Genomic DNA, 16,770 nt, shown 5'->3' on the forward strand with positions numbered 1-16,770 from the left:
TTTTTTTGTTCTGAGTAAGAAATAGTATATCATGTTTGTAGACTAGTGAGAATAACGTAATGTATGATATTATGGATGCACGTGAGGGGATAACTGCAGGGCAAAGTCTCTGAGTAGTAGGAGAGGGGATGGAATTCCATGCCCAGGAGAGGTATCAGGCCTCTGTAAGGGTGCAGGAGATCCATCGTGGTTACCGAAAAGAAGACAAAAACATATGGATGTAGATCTGGAAAATTTGGTGGTAGAAGGATGAGGAAGTTATTTCCTGATTGCTTCTTAGTTCACCAAGAAAACTGAGGAAAGATCGTCAGTAGAGAGAACAAGGGAGAGAGTATTTGAGCTTTGAAAAGAAAAGGGAAGGAAGAAGGTATAAAATAGTTCTCTAAGAAAATGAGTTGCCAGATAGTGCTGAGAGCCCAGTGAGATCAATCAGCATGGTTCTGCAGTTTCATGAGAGTTGAGATTGTCTGCAAAGGAGTGATTTTAATGATGGGCCTTGGAATTCAAGCAGTGTAAGGGCAAGAGAAGGGTAATAGAGAAAGTGCTGGAGTCAATGAATTATTTCAAGAAGGATATTAGAGGTAGTGAGCTAAAAAAAATAAGATTAGATAGAGAAGCCATTGGAGGGTAGAAATAGGACATTTTCGAGGTAGTGCAATTATTGTTTATAGACAGCATAACCATGGGAGTAGATGGCTGGCTGGCTGGGGGCGGGGGGAGGGGGGCAGAGTGTTGGAGAACTCCTCAGTCTGTATAACACCATCTTGAATGATGACAGGATTACTGACAGAGGAAAGGACTGAGTCAGGTACTTAAATCTTTAATGAATAAGGGAGACTTGACCAATAGGATAATTAAATGTCTAGAGCAAAAGCAGAGCAGTGGATTAAGTGATTTCATAGCATGTACTTCAGGGAAGTTGGGAGCTATTCTAGGTCAGCAATCGTCTGGAAGCTGAAATAAGAATTAAGAGAAATCTAGGGGCACCTGGATGGCGAAGTCAGTTGAGCATCCAACTCTTGGTTTCGGCTAGGGTTGTGGTCTCGGGATCGTGAGATCTAGCCCCACGTCAAGCTCCATGCTCAGCACGGAGTCTGCTTCAGATTCTCTCTCCCTCTGTCTCTGCGCTCCTGCTTGTGCTTGCTCTTTCTCTCTCTCTCAAATAAATAAATAAATCTTAAAAAGAAAAAAGAAAAAAAAGGGCAATCTCTATCCTATCTCCAGGCCCAGTGGTACAGGACTATAAGAATAAACAGCCCCATCTGAAGAGAACTGCAGCAGAAGCAGTTTTCAGAGGATGCTAGAATGTTTAGAGAAGAGGTGGAGCATGTAGATCTATCCAGTGGAAATGGGGAAACGTACTATTATCAGTTTAAAAGTAGGATTGAAATGTTACTGCAACGGTTCTTCTCAGAAGACAAAATAAAAATTGTTGAAATTCTTGATACCTTACTTAACCTGTTTTTCTTTCCTGATTAGGTTAAAATAATTGTTTTCGTCTCATTTCTATACAGTAGACAATATGAAACACCCCTTGAAGGCAATGTAGTTAATCAAGAGATTATGCTAAAACGGCAAGAAGAAGAAATGATGCAGCTGCAAGCCAGAATGGCCCTTAGACAGTCTCGGCTGAGCCTGTATCCGGGAGACACAATCAAAGCCTCTATGCTTGACATCAGCAGGGATCCCTTAAGAGAAATGGCCCTTGAAACAGCCATGACCCAAAGAAAACTGAGGGTACGTTAATTCTCAGATTACTGCATTTACACTTGGTCTCACAGGGAAATTTATCTTTTTTTTAAGTTTTTACTTAAATTCCAGTTAGTTGGGCGCCTGGGTGGCTCAGTCAGTTAAGCATCTGCCTTCAGCTCAGGTCACGATCTTGGGGTCCTGGGATCGAGTTCCGCATCGGGCTCCCTCCTCAGCTGGGAGTCTGCTTCTCCCTCTCCCTCTGCCCCTCCCCACTGCTCGTGCTGTCTCTCAAATAAATCTCTCGAATAAATAAATAAAATCTTTAAAAAAAAATTCTGGTTAGTTAACATACTCACAGGAACATGTTACGCAAAATACTTTTAAGTTCTGTAGGTGTCCTGAAATTCCCTACAGATGAAATAGAAATCCCATATTAATTCTACTGGTGTTAAATGTTGGTTGATATTATGTTGGTTGATATTAAAATAAATATTTAGCTGTTTCATTATTTCATTTTTAAAATAACATTAGATGGATTTAGAATAAGATATTCTAAATACACTGTATATTTTTAAAGTATATTTATGATCCTTAAAGTCAATTTATTTATTTAGTATTGTAGGGGATTATCTTTTAATATTAAGAAATTTATTATCTCTGAAACCAAGAAGATCAGGAATAGAGTTCAGGATTGATTCAGAAGCTCAAGAATTATCAAGTACGTTCCATCTTTCTGCTCTGCCATTCTCAGAATTTTGATAGTGATTTACTTTGAAATCAGAAGATGATCACATGAGCTTCAAGCATTGTATCTTTGTATTACAATATTGAAAGACAAAAGGAACAAATCTGCATCCTGTATCGGGGGGATTTTTTTTAATGTGTTTAGTTAGTTTACTTTTCTTTCAACATATGTCCTATATATTTTTATAAACATAAGCTCAAAATGAACAGTCTTCTCATGTGAAATATCTTGAACATTTTACAACTTCTATAATATTATTGTTAAGGGCTAGAAAGTACTTCATTATGTGAATTTATCATGTACCATGATTTCTTCCATCAGTTTCCAGTTATTGGACATTGAAAATATTTTTTTTTCTTTTAAAGTTTTTATTTATTTGAGAGAGAGCACGAGTGGGGGATGGGAGGAGAGAGGGAGAGAAAGAAGCAGACTCCCCACTGAGCAGGGAGCCTGATGCCGGACTCCAATATGGGCTGAATCCCAGGACCCCAAGATCAGGACCTGAGCTGAAGGCAGATGCATAACCAACTGAACCACCCAGGTGCCGCTGGACATTGAAAATATTTCTAATTTGTTGTTGTTGCTATTGCAAGCAATGCTCTGATGAACATCCCTTTAGCTAAATCTTTGCGGGTAGCTTCCTCCAAGTAGAATAGCCAAGTCAAAGGCATGCACATTTTAAAACATTTGATACATATTGTCAAATTGTCCTTCACAATGTTTGTACAAATTTATGCTTCCTGTGTTCATGCCTGTTTCACCATATTCTTACCTTCTCTGGATATTGTCATTCTTTTTTTATCATCACCAATTTGATAGGTGAGGCAGTATCTTGTTTGTATTGTTCCTATACAAATAATTCTTCAAACATGAAATAAATAGTAGTAAAAGTGATAAAACCTAGGATGAATTTTTTCTTTTTAGTTCTGCACTTGTGTATTACCCACATTCTGTTTTGGTTTTTTTGTTGCTTGTTTCAAATAATTGTCTTTTTTTTTTTTTTTTTAAAGAATTGTCTCAAAAGCATATTTGTATGCCCTAGAGTTGATAGAATTCAAATTTCCCTCAAAGTTTTCTAAGGAGAAGAAACAGTACTGGGTGGTGAAAATTGTTTGAACCACAAATTCAAAGACTTGGTTTCTATTGTTAATAATGCTGTTATATGATTTTAGGCAAATTTTTAAACCACTTTGTTCTTTATTGTGCTAATTTTTTAAATGTGGAATTGGGTTGAAATTTATAAGATACTGTCTACTTTTAAAATTGTTAGATTCCCATAAAATATGATTAAGCTGAAAGGAAGAAACTCAATAAGCCTCATCAATTTATCATTATCACCAATATCTTTGTCAAAATTAAGAACTAGGCAAGATATCATACAAAATAGTGTGGGCTTCCAGTAATTAAACACACGCATAAACTATAACGAGCACGTATATATACACCTTTTTCCTAAATCATAATTTTAGAGAGCTAATGTAGAACATAGCTTATTAGAGATTCATAAATGGTATCCTGTATCTTTACAGTATGCCACTGTTATGCACCATCTCACTAAAAACCTGTGTTTCCTTTTAGGCAGTCAGTTTCTGGCTATTTCAAAACAAACATCTCTTCATCAAAGACATACTGTATCAGTGACTACAGAATGTGAACTGGTGGTCATTAAAGGACCGCATATTTTTTCTGAAAAGAGCAGGAAGGGCATGTTTTTAGTGCTGAGAAACAGTGCTAGTATTTGAAGGAACAATTACACCATTTAATTAATGTTCTTTCCCAAAACATAAATATTTGATTTTTTGTAGGTTACTTTTGGTGCAGAGACATTTTAACTTGTTTATACACTGTAGCTTTAGTTGATCTGTATTAGATTCTGTATTCCCCGAGGCAGACCATTTTCTTTTTTTCTGCTCTATTTCTGTTCTCATTTAAAATGTGTCCTACTGGCTGGTTGAGTATTAACAAACCCTTAAAGTTAATGTTTTACTTAAATAGTATCTGTCACATGTTCCACACTTGGTTAATTGGATAGAATTCCCACATCAAGCAACAAAAGAAGAAACCAACAAAAATAAAACCCCAGTAAACTTCCTGAGTGCAAACTCATGCATGCGCATTACTGCACATGCGCTCATATGTGCACACGCGCACACAAACACACCACCTGCCTTTGGCCTCAAGATTAGCCCTTTCATTGTACTTTTTGCCCATTTGCACATTATCTTTCAGTCTGTTCTGAATTCTGCTCCCACCTGGAATCTTAACCTTTTTTAAGTTATTTCCTCAACCAGGTACCACTTTTGGGAGAAGCTTCTGGATATGCAAGAGGTACAGGCAAAAAGTAGATTGAGAAGCAGTAAATGAAGTGTGTGGACTCCACTTTCCCCAGCTCCTGAGTCTCCCCTCTCTCCTGAGATAATGTTTTCTCACTGGGGGTAGCACGGGGGGCCAAAGGCTGATATTTGTAATATCCCTGTCAACTATTTAGAAAAAAAAAGACAGTGAATGTCACAGGGTTCCAAGCACATGATTATGAATGGGTATGTGTATTTTGTAATTACAAAGTAGATGTCCTTTAACTATGATTTATTTTAGGATACATGAAATATCACTCTCTAAAACAAAATGAGATTGTGTTCAGTCACTTCACACCTTAGCAGTACTAAACCAAATCCTTATCATGAGCTTGATAACTCTGTATTACTTCAGTAGTTAAGGCTACTATTTTTTTTGACAGTCTGAGTTTATCTGAAGGCCAAAAAATGAAAAATTTGTAAAACAGTATGAAGCAAGGCTTTATATTTGACATCACTGGTAAAAAATGAAACTGAGGAAGAACTTCTGTTTACATTTGGTGTAAGGCATATTCCATTCCTGTCCTTCGTAAAAGCCACCATACTTCTTTATTAAACATTGCTACATTTGTTTCAGATCACCTAGTTCTATTGTGGTGGCTTTACATGTAATTTATTATTATTATTATTATTATTATTATTATTATTATTATTATTATTATTATTATATTTGCCTTTTAAGGAAAGACCTAGCCTAAGAGGTAAAAACTGTTGATTCTACTTATGTAATTCGCAGAATTTCTTTGGCCCTGAGTTTGTGAAGATGACGATTGAGCCATTTATATCTTTGGATTTGCCACGGTCTATCCTTGTAAGTAATAAAACCAACTTGTGTCACTCTTAGAAAATAATTTCAGTAATGACTTTTTTTAAAAAAACTGTTAAAATTCTTATAATGTTTACTTTAATGGATATCATTCATTTTCTTTTTTTCAATCGTAGGCCAAGAAAGGGAAGAATGAAGATAACCGAAGAAAAGTAAACATAATGCTTCTGAGTGGGCAGAGACTGGAACTGATTTGTGATACCAAAACTATATGTAAAGATGTGTTTGATATGATTGTGGCCCACATCGGCTTAGTGGAACATCATTTGTTTGCTTTAGCTACCCTCAAAGGTACCAAGATATTTTAAGTTCAGGGTGTAGTATGGAAACTTGGCAACAAGCTTTCATACCTGTTATTGCCCAACTTGTTTTGGGAAATGTTAACTACATGAACATGTCAGCATTGAGAAGTAGGAGTTAGGAACTCCCTTCTCCTAATTAGGTTCATTGTGTTTTTGTTTTTTTTTTTAAGATTTTATTTATTTATTTGACAGAGACATAGCGAGAGAAGGAACACAAACAGGGGGAGTGGGAGAGGAGGAAGCAGGCTTCCTGCTGAGCAGGGAGCCCGATGCGGGGCTCGATCCCAGGAGCCTGAGATCATGACCTGAGCCGAAGGCAGATGCTTAATGACTGAGCCGCCCAGGCACCCCTAGTTTCATTGTTTTAATAGCTGTGTCTTTTAGCATCTTCTATACCTGACCATGAACATTTTTCTTTAGCTCAGTATACTGAAGTGGATTTTAATTATTATATTTTGGGGACCATTATATATGTCAATTACCTACATATGTACTCTAGAAATTAGTATCCTGCTAATCTGAATTTAAATATATAGCAGGATCCTATTTCTGAATCTCCACATCAGCTTCTTTAGCCTACTATCCTAAAAACATACAGTGTCTCTTTTAAATGTTTTCACTTCGTGACTGCAAATACATCATTTTACACATTTTTTAAGCTTTACATGCACTGAACTTTGTGGCATTCCCAGTGGCCTCAGAGCAGAGCTTCAGTGAAATCACTCCTATTTATTTATCAGTTAGAATTTCCATAGCTCCTTATTGCTTTGGAGTTGGGCTTTAATAAATCATTGTATTTATAAATTACTCTTCAATATTTCAAATTCCTGTTTACCTCAAAATTTAACTTACCTTAGGCAACAGAGTACCATAAATTGCAGTTGAGGATCAAATTATCTTAAAACCCTACAAGATTAGGATAATGTCCTTTTTGTCAAAAAAGAAATGTTTTCTTCAATTTAGTTTATTGAATTCTTGTTTCTTAAAAACTAATAGTTCACTTTATAGAGTCATCCAGTAAACATTCAATTAGTGCCTACTAATGTTCTGTCACTTTACTACTTACAAGTTTAGACTAATCAGGTAATACCATTCACATGAATAATTAATCAGAATTTCTGTTTATAGTACACCTAGTTTCTTGAACCTCCTGGATAAGTCAGATTTTATTGAAAACCTTTTATTTGGAAAGAGTCAATAATATTTAGATGGAATTACAAAATGATGAGTATTTTTTTCCTAGGTTTCAGTTGGAAGCTCAATAATAATAAATAATAAATAATATTTATTGAATGCTTACCATATGCCACATGCTTTACCAAGTGTTTTATATGGCTTAGGTCATTTGATCCCTACAATAATACAATAAGGCAGGAATTAGCACTATCCTGATTTTACAGACAAGAAAATTGATGTCTAGAAAGGTTAAATAATTTAGTCAGTGTCACATGGACAGTAAATGATGTGGTGGATTTGAATCTAGTTCTATCTGCCCTTAGAACCCTGTCTTAAAAGACTCAGACATACCCAATTGCCCCCAGTCTGTAGGCAGTTACCTTCAGCATTCCCTGCCATACTTCTTAACAATCTTATTTTATTCTTGTGTGAAACTACTTTGTGCAAGTCTGACCACCCCCCACCGCAAAAAAAAAAAAAAAAAAAAAAACAAACTATGAAGGAATCAGAAGAAAACATTGAAGTATTTTTATCTGAGTGTTTCCTGGTTCTGTTTTAGATAATGAATATTTCTTTGTTGATCCTGATTTAAAATTAACCAAAGTGGCCCCAGAGGGATGGAAAGAAGAACCAAAGAAAAAGAGCAAAGCCGCTATTAATTTTACTTTGTTTTTCCGAATTAAATTTTTCATGGATGATGTTAGTCTAATACAGTGAGTACACAAGTTTCTATTTTTGTCTTTTTGGCTTCTGGTCTTTGGACCCTTTAGTTTACTGATACTGAATTATTTGATTCAGTAAATGTCTTCTCTATCATAAAAGAAATATTTCCTTCAACATAGTTTATTAAATTCTAAATTTCCCAAAGTCAATGGCTGGTAGGTGGGGCAAAACTAATTTGAACCCTGTATTAATCCCAAGATTAATAATAAACCATCTTGGGAACTCAACTTATATGCCAATAATAAAAATCTCTCCAGATTCAAGATGAAGCCTAGATGTTTAGTGTGCGTTTATTTCTCCAGACATACCCTGACCTGTCATCAGTATTATCTTCAGCTGCGAAAGGATATCTTGGAGGAGAGGATGCATTGTGATGATGAGACTTCTTTATTACTGGCATCCTTGGCTCTCCAGGCTGAATATGGAGATTATCAACCAGAGGTAGGATTTGTTTTTTTTTTCTCCAGGGCCACTTTCATATTGATATTTTTATCCTCGGCATAATTAAAAACTGAACCTGGATGATGTGTTTGCTATTTAGATCTGGAGTTGTTGTTTTTAAGATGTATTTGAGAGAGAGAGAGAGAGAGAATTGGCAGGAGGGGCAGAGGGAGAGCAAGAGAGAATCTCAAGCAGACTCCACGCTGAGCCTGGAGCCTGACACAGGGTTCCAGTCCCACAACCCTGCGATCATGACCTGAGCTGAAACCATGAGTCAGATGCTCAACCAATTGCACCACGCAGGCGCCCCAATATCTGGAGATTTTTGAGGCTAGTTTGGTACCTTAGAGTGACCAGATTCCCCATGTACATTGGTATGTAAAAATCATACAGTGTAGCTTTCTCTCTCTCTCTTTTTCTTTTTTCTGTGTAAAATTTCCTGTTTCACAATTTCAGGATATCTAGCATTTACCCTTCTTTCTCCCAATTTCTAATTAATAGATACTAGGCACAAGGGTTACCAGCCAAATCTGGGTCAAAGGGATCTTCTGCCTTCCACATGGATCCATGCAGTAATGGGCTGGGAACCCAGCAGAGTTCACTCTACAGAAAGCAGATGTTTGAGGCCAATTGTTCCTGAAAAAAGTGGATCTAAGAGGAAGCAAGGGGCAAGAGTCAGTGCCACTTGAGTAGCATCCTTCACAACATTAACCCTAACTGTAGTGACATTTGGCCCTTGTTGTCTGTCTCTTTAAGCTTGCTAATCAGTTCAGCCATTTTACCTCACCAAATGAAAGAGAAAGAATGACGCATTTCCTCTAAAACTCACTCCTCAGGGAGAAGTCTAAATAAAAGTGTCTTACCTCTTGGTTGAGGCAAGAACTTTAAGATAAAAGGAAGAGGGCAAACATAATTGCTTATAAAAACATTCTCTTTTCTAGGTTCATGGTGTGTCTTATTTTAGACTGGAGCATTATTTGCCTCCCAGAGTGATGGAGAAACTTGATTTATCCTATGTTAAAGAAGAGTTACCAAAATTGCATAATACCTACGTGGGAGCTTCTGAAAAAGAGACAGAGTTAGAATTTTTAAAGGTAAGCATGCAGGATTACAAATGATAAAGTTTATATGTTTTTCAAAGTAAGCAAGAAATATTGGAGGACATAGGTATCTAAAAGCTCAAGTGCCAATAACTGATACTATGCATTATCTCATCTCACTTATTCCTGACTAAAACCATGGTATTTTAATTATCCTGTGAAAGAGAGGACTAAAGCTCAAAGAGGAAATGTAATATTCCCAAAGTCAATGGCTGGTAGGTGGGGCAAAACTAATTTGAACCCTGTATCTGCATGGCTATGGATTTTCTGCTTTTATTCTGTTCTATACTCAAGATACATTATAAATGTATCAAGATACATTGTAAAGAAGTAACAACGGAATTTTTTGATGGAATTATTTTGCTTTGTTTTTTAAAAGGCTTAAAATTCAATTACATCCTTTAAAGACGGTATTTCATAAATGCTGACTAATTCACATAATGGAAGGGGGTCAGAAAAAAATGGCTTTATGGTTCCAGTTCTGCCATCAGCTTTCTTTGAGACCTCAGATAAATAGTCCATTTATGATCAGGAAAGATAGTATTGTGTTACTTCCAATAAGAATAGAAAGTATAGTATTCTGTTGAGAAGAGAAACTTTCAGAACATTCTCCTGGTTCAGCTCCCTAGTATGTAACAGTATGCCTTCCATTTGCTCCATATTGAAGAGAGCCAAGGTTCCCAGCCCTACAAGTATCTATGAAGACAAAGACTTGCTAACCCACATTTCCAAAACCAAAAAAGTTTCCTTGTGTCCCTTTGCAGTTAATCCCCCCACCACCACCACCCCAGCCCTTGGCAACTACTGATCTCCTTTCTATCACCATAGTTTTTTCTTGTCTAGAATTTCATTAAAAGAATTATGCATTATGTAGTAGTCTCCTGTATCTTGCTCTTTTCACTTAGAAGTAATACTTTTGAGATTCATCCATGGTATGATGTGTATCAGTTTTTTTGGTGGTGGTGGTTTTTTTGTTGTTGGGGGATTTTTTTGATTGTCGTTGGTTTGTTTTTCTTTTTTGTGGGTTTTTTTTTTGTCATTCTTTTGCTGGGTAGTTTCCCTCTGTACAGATAAACAACCTGTTTATTTCTTCATTAGTTGATGGATATAAAGGCTTTATAAACTTTCAAATACACATTTTGATGTGAGCATATGGTTTTTATTTCTTTTGAGTAATTACCTAACAGTAGGGTTGCTGGGATCTATGGGAAGTGTATGTTTATAAGAAAATGCCAAATTGTTCTAAAGTGGCTGTCCAATTTTACAGTACTACCAGTAATATGTGAGATTTCTAGTTGTTCCACATCCTCAAAATACTTGGTATGCTCAGACTTTTTCACTTCAACTATTGAAATAGGTTAAGTGGTGTTCTATCATTGTGGTGAGGTTAATTTGCATTTCCTTAATTACTATTTATGGTGAGCATCTTTTTATGTGTTTATTTGCCATTTGTGTATCTTCTTCATTGAAGTGCCTAATAAAATCTTTTTCCCGTCTTTGTATCTGGTTATATGTCTCCTTATTGCTGAGAAATACATGCTTTTTATATATGCTGGATACAGTTCCTTTATCACATATATAATATATTTACCTCCCAGTCTGTAGCCTGCCTTTATATTTTCTTTTCTTTTCCTTTTTTTTTTTTTTTTAGAGAGGGAGATGGGGGGGGGGGGGAGAGAGAGAATCTTAAGCAGACTCCCCAATGAGTGCAGAGCCCAAAACAAGGCTCGATCTCGCAACCCTGAGATCATAACCTGAGCTGAAATCAAGAGTCAGACACTTAACTGACTGAGCCACCCAGGCACCCCATTGCATTTATATTTTCTTATCACTGACTTTTGAAGAGCTAAAGTTTCAGTTTACCAATTTTTTATTCTATAGTTCATGTTTTTTATGTCCCACAAAGAAATCTTTGTCAAACCCGTACCCATAAAGATTTTCTAAGCTTTATGGTTTTAATTCCTATATTTAGGTCTATGACCCATTTGGGGTTAATTTTCATATACTGGGTGTAATTGAGGGTCAAGATTCATTTCCTTGCCTGTGAATATCCATTTGTTTCAGCACAATTTGTTGAAAAGACTATCCTTTCCATATCAAGCTACAGTGGTACACCTTCTATATCTTTGTCACCCTTTACCAAGGTGCATTCCTATTGATGTTCAACAGGTCTGCCAAAGACTGACAGAATATGGAGTTCATTTTCATCGAGTGCACCCTGAGAAAAAGTCACAAACTGGAATATTGCTTGGAGTCTGTTCTAAAGGTGTCCTTGTGTTTGAGGTTCACAATGGAGTTCGCACACTGGTCCTTCGCTTTCCATGGAGGGAAACCAAGAAGATTTCTTTTTCCGTATGTCCATTTAAACTCCTTTTCGTTATATTTTAAGATATGTGTTGTCAATTTCAAATGTAACATATTAATTGATTATCCTTAAGTAAACTTTAGACGCATCTATTCAGTAGGGCTAATACATTTTAATACTTTTTTTTTTTCATTTTAATACTATTTAACTCTTCTTAGTTGTAGGAAGTATTATTGAGATCTTTATTTGGTTTTAGTTTTCTCAGGAAGTGATTTTTAAAAGAATAATGTACATTCCCAGCTGGTTACATGCTCAATTGACTTAGTTGAATTACAACCAAGTTGACTTTCTATTAATTCAGAACTTATTCTGGGATACTTACTTCTCACATGGAGAAACCCCTCTAATGTATTTTAAAAAATAATTATTTTAATCCTCGTAAATTTTGTCTAGCTCAATAATGGGCTCCTCACAGCAACTATGTTTGAATTTTAGCAGTCCAGAGATTTATTGGATTTTATGAACTAAAAACTTTTTTTATTTAAAGATTTTAATTTATTTACTTGACAGAGAGACAGTGAGGGAGGGAACACAAGCAGGGGGAGTGGGAGAGGGAGAAGCAGGCTTCCCACTGAGCAGGGAGCCGATGCAGGGCTCGATCCCAGGACCCTAGATCATGACCTGAGCCAAAGACAGACGCTTAACGACTCAGCCACCCAGGCACCCCTAGGAATGTTTTTAATGTCCCAGAACTTTTCTGCAGTTTTAAGTTTTAGTGTATATTCCATATGGAGGTAAAGTTTTAGAATATCATGTTTATGAAAGATAGTAAGCCGTTAAGGCATATTTTGATTTTGGAAGTGGTTGGAGTGTCTGAACATTGAAATGCAATTGAGAAGCCCCAGAGGTGAATAAAAAAATATGTTAAGATATTTATTTGTTTTCCTTATGGTATTAAGAGACTACTGGCATCTCTAATTCATATTTGGGCTGAAATATGGTCTCACTAGAACACTGTTTATAAGGATATCAATCTCAAGGTCCCAACTTACCCTGGTTAATTTTCAACCTAGAGACCTTTGAAATCAGTTCTAGACTTGATGGTTAGTTGGTTGATTTCCTGTGAAACCCAGAGGTACCACTAAGATTACCAGATGATAATGTGTTCTCTCAGGAAAGCCCAGACAGCCTAATCTTCCCAAGATTGTCAAGACCAGGAAATTGCCCTGGTATAATTTACCTTCCCCAATGGAAATGCTAGCACAGCAAATATCGGTAGGAAACCTTAGATTAATTAAATACAAATCTAATTTGGACCAATTTAGAAAAGGCAACAAATCAAATAAATTGTCTAGCATTCGGGCGCCTGGGTGGCTCAGTTGGTTAAGCGACTGCCTTCGGCTCAGGTCATGATCCTGGAGTCCCGGGATCGAGTCCCGCGTCGGGCTCCCTGCTCGGCAGGGAGCCTGCTTCTGCCTCTGACCCTCCCCCCTCTCATGTGCTCTCTCTCTCTCATTCTCTCTGTCTCAAATAAATAAATAAAATCTTTAAAAAAAAAAAAATTGTCTAGCATTCAGCTCTCTGTTGTTAGCCAAACCATCACACCAGCCCTGCCATATATAGAACTAGCTTTGATTAGCTCATTTTTAAAGATCTCCAGTAATAGAGAATAGACCACATTCCCATGCAGACTGTTCTTGTGTTTAACAAAACTTGTTTATCCCGAAGTCCCTTCTCCAACACAGAGCTCTTTTTAACCCTCATTCCCCCCACCCCCCACTAGCCTCTGGGGAGATAGAAATGTCACCCTCCTGGGGCGCCTGGGTGGCTCAGTCGTTAAGCGTCTGCCTTCGGCTCAGGTTATGATCCCAGGATCCTGGGATCGAGCCCCGCATCGGGCTCCCTGCTCCACAGGAAGCCTGTTTCTCCCTCTCCCACTCCCCCTGCTTGTGTTCCCTCTCTAGCTGTGTCTCTGTCAAAAAAAAAAGAAATGTCACCCTCCTTCGCCTTTCTCATCTTTCACAATTGAATTCCCTTGGACACATTTCTTGTCCATTTTATCAGTAAATACTTAGAATCAATTATTCTTATAATTTGTTTCAAACCTGTACAGCTTTACAGCTTTGGAGAAAAATATCCTAGGGAATTACTTGACAGTGGTTATGTTTGTTTGGAAAAAAAAAATTCCCAACTATTTGAATCGTCACTGTGAATCGTCACAGTACGATATACTACTGATAGTAAAGAGACTAGTTTGATTATACTGTTTCTTTTAACTCCTCTTTAATACTTGCTGATTTCCTTTTTTAAGAAAGAGAGAACAGGGTCCCTGAGATTTCATTGGTAACATATCCAGCTAGAATATAATAACCTTATTTTGTTTTTATTGCATTGATTGCATATACTTTTTTAAATATTTTGTTTATTTATTTGAGATAGAGAGAGAGCATGAGCAAGGGCCAGGTGCAGAGGGAGAGAGAGAAGCAGATACCCTACTGAGCAGGGAGCCCCGTGCAGGGCTCTATCCCAGGATCCTGAGATCATGACCTCACCTAAAGGCAGATGCTTAATCAACTGAGCCACCTAGGTGCCCCTGATTACATATTTTTAATAGCTGGATTCTATTTATGGCAAGTGGTACTGGTTTTCTATTTATAGCTGTGATATAAAGTTTAAGTGAATTTATATAAGCAAAGTCAATTTAAAAATTTATAAATTAACAAGACCAGAAATTATGAAGAAGGCACCTGCATGATTGAAGTTTGAGTAATATTCTGTTATTGTGTCATTTATGAGCCTCACCAAATTTGACTTCTCTGTGACTATTCCTGCATTTGAAAACAAGGGACATGAGTAGATAGAGGGAATAATTTACACAGTAGAAGCAGCCGAGAGCTGGAGTAAAATCTAATTGGACTTAAGCAGTTCTCCAGAGACATTAGTCTTAGATTCCTGGCATGCTGAATGCTAGTCTTTTAAGACGTACGAATCATCTGCAAGCCTCACCACAGAGGTTGCAACATTTTGGGATGCCCTCTTACACAAGAGACGTTTATTTTTCAAGAAACATGGAAGAGATAACACTAACTGATGGTTCTCCTGTTTCCCCTGAATTTGAATGCAAGAATCACTCTGTCTCTAAATCTTGATGTGTTTTATCTCTCATCCCAGCAGCCATGTTACCCAGTGCCTCTCTATTCCCACATTTTCTTTTAACTTTTCACAATTTCCATCTCAGCCCTCAGGCCACCAGAATTCTTCTTGACAGAATCACAGCTCTTATATATTAATAAATCAATTTTTGTTGAATTTCATTTTCTTACCCAAGAAGAACATATTTTTGTAATGTCTTTTTCAAACAGTTATGGTATTTGTAAACACTGCATGCAGTAAACTCAAAATATCAATAATCTCATTAAAAGAACCTTTTCCCTTGCTGGTATAGTATACTGTCTGATTTAGGCTACAATCTCTGAAAGTGACAAATGATATTAATTTGATTTATTTGCTGAATCCGTTATAATAACAGGGTTCTATTTTTCTATATTTATATTAGATGCAGGTCAAGGAACGCTCATGCCGAATGAGTGTTAAATGAGAAATAAAAATAATATCTGTACTTACTAACTATTGTTTAGAGAATTTAGTTATGTGTCGGGAAAACGTCCTAATTATAACACCCCTGATTAATATTGTAGAAAAAGAAAATCACATTGCAAAACACATCAGATGGCATAAAACATGCCTTCCAGACAGACAGCAGTAAGGTGTGCCAGTACCTGCTGCACCTCTGCTCTTCCCAGCATAAGTTCCAGCTGCAGATGCGAGCAAGACAGAGCAACCAGGACGCCCAGGATATTGGTAAGGAGAAACAAAGTGTGTCAGATGCTCAGGGTACGAGCGTGGTTTTTGCCACAAATTTTAAAAGAACTTCCATGTCTAGAATGAAAGTTACAATGTGTATAGATGTTAAATGACTAAGTCAGCTTTATATAAAGTGCCACAAATGAAGCCAAGATTTCAACTTCATTTTGGAAACTGCGCCCCAGATCAGTTAGGGAGCACCTGTTGAAATGTCTGTTTTGTGCTAATCATGAGGCTAACTGATGTAAATATGATGTTTGGGTCCAAGTGTCTACCCATAGTAAAGTTACATACTCTTTGGGAAGGTAAGACCAACATACATGAAATAATAATACACGTCGGAGGGTCCAGCTTTTAATAACAGATTATATCATACAGACTACATGATCTACAGTAAGAAGAGAGGGAGATCAGAGGCCAGAATACTCCAGTGGTGACACTTGAACTGGAATTTGAAGGACAAAAGTAACTAAATAGGTTGAAGATGGGAGGGGTTTCCAGGTGAGGGTAAAAAAAAGAAACAAGGCAGGGGGCAAGGGGCGTATGCACCCAGTGATGTGTTACATAGTATAACAGTTTGGGGGTGGCAGATTTCCCACCTGTTAGTTTTACTGGAGTGTGTCCCTCTTCAGCGACTGAGATCAGTAACCCCCATACCCAGTATAAATGGTCAGAAGAGTGATTTTAGTTCCTTTTGAAAAGGAACGAGCAGAAGAAACTAATTCAGCTCTGAAAAAATATATCTTCATCAGAACGGAAATATTTAAAACTGACTCTGCAAGACCACATGAAGAGATTAAAGTTATACAAAATCTGGTTCTGCATAGTAAATTCTTACAGACTTCTGTGAAATACTCAGAAGAATTAGATTTTTCAATTTAATGGAATAGCACTGATGACCTTGTGTAGCAGAATCCTGTGAATTCTGTATCCAAACTTTCTCACATCCTGAAATATTACAAAAAAATGTATTCCCCGTAGGATCAGACTGGGGTGATGGCAGCCTATGAGTAGATGTTTCTCAGCCTTTCAGAGTCAAGACGGTAGGGGTGTATGCTTATTAAAAATGAAGATTCCAGAAACCTACCTGAAACTTGGTGAATCACCATCTTCGGGTATTGGGTCCCTGGAATCTGCATTTTAACAGGCTTTCTTCAGTAATGGTTTTTATGCATGCTAAAATATGGTAACTACTGCTGTAAAGTAATCTCATTATTCCTTTTCTTTACCTACTTTGCTCTG

General features: G+C 37.0%; 1 protein-coding gene across 5 annotated transcripts in view; it reads left to right on the plus strand.

Annotated features, from left to right (window-relative positions):
- PTPN13 (protein tyrosine phosphatase non-receptor type 13) overlaps nucleotides 1–16,770 on the plus strand; it is a 210,665-nt gene that overhangs the window by 124,825 nt on the left and 69,070 nt on the right. For all 5 annotated transcript variants that reach the window (XM_045880821.3, XM_045880823.3, XM_045880824.3 and 2 more), the window contains exons 10-17: nucleotides 1,515–1,737; nucleotides 5,528–5,602; nucleotides 5,734–5,908; nucleotides 7,655–7,808; nucleotides 8,121–8,259; nucleotides 9,201–9,353; nucleotides 11,529–11,711; nucleotides 15,363–15,525. In XM_045880821.3, the coding sequence (XP_045736777.1) occupies nucleotides 1,515–1,737; nucleotides 5,528–5,602; nucleotides 5,734–5,908; nucleotides 7,655–7,808; nucleotides 8,121–8,259; nucleotides 9,201–9,353; nucleotides 11,529–11,711; nucleotides 15,363–15,525 (1,265 nt within the window). The remainder of the gene's footprint in view (nucleotides 1–1,514; nucleotides 1,738–5,527; nucleotides 5,603–5,733; nucleotides 5,909–7,654; nucleotides 7,809–8,120; nucleotides 8,260–9,200; nucleotides 9,354–11,528; nucleotides 11,712–15,362; nucleotides 15,526–16,770) is intronic.

The sequence above is a fragment of the Mirounga angustirostris genome, unplaced genomic scaffold (genome assembly GCF_029215605.1).
Source record: "Mirounga angustirostris isolate CCGP_5_RB_7025 unplaced genomic scaffold, mMirAng1.0.hap1 SCAF_2, whole genome shotgun sequence".
Lineage (NCBI taxonomy): Eukaryota > Metazoa > Chordata > Mammalia > Carnivora > Phocidae > Mirounga > Mirounga angustirostris.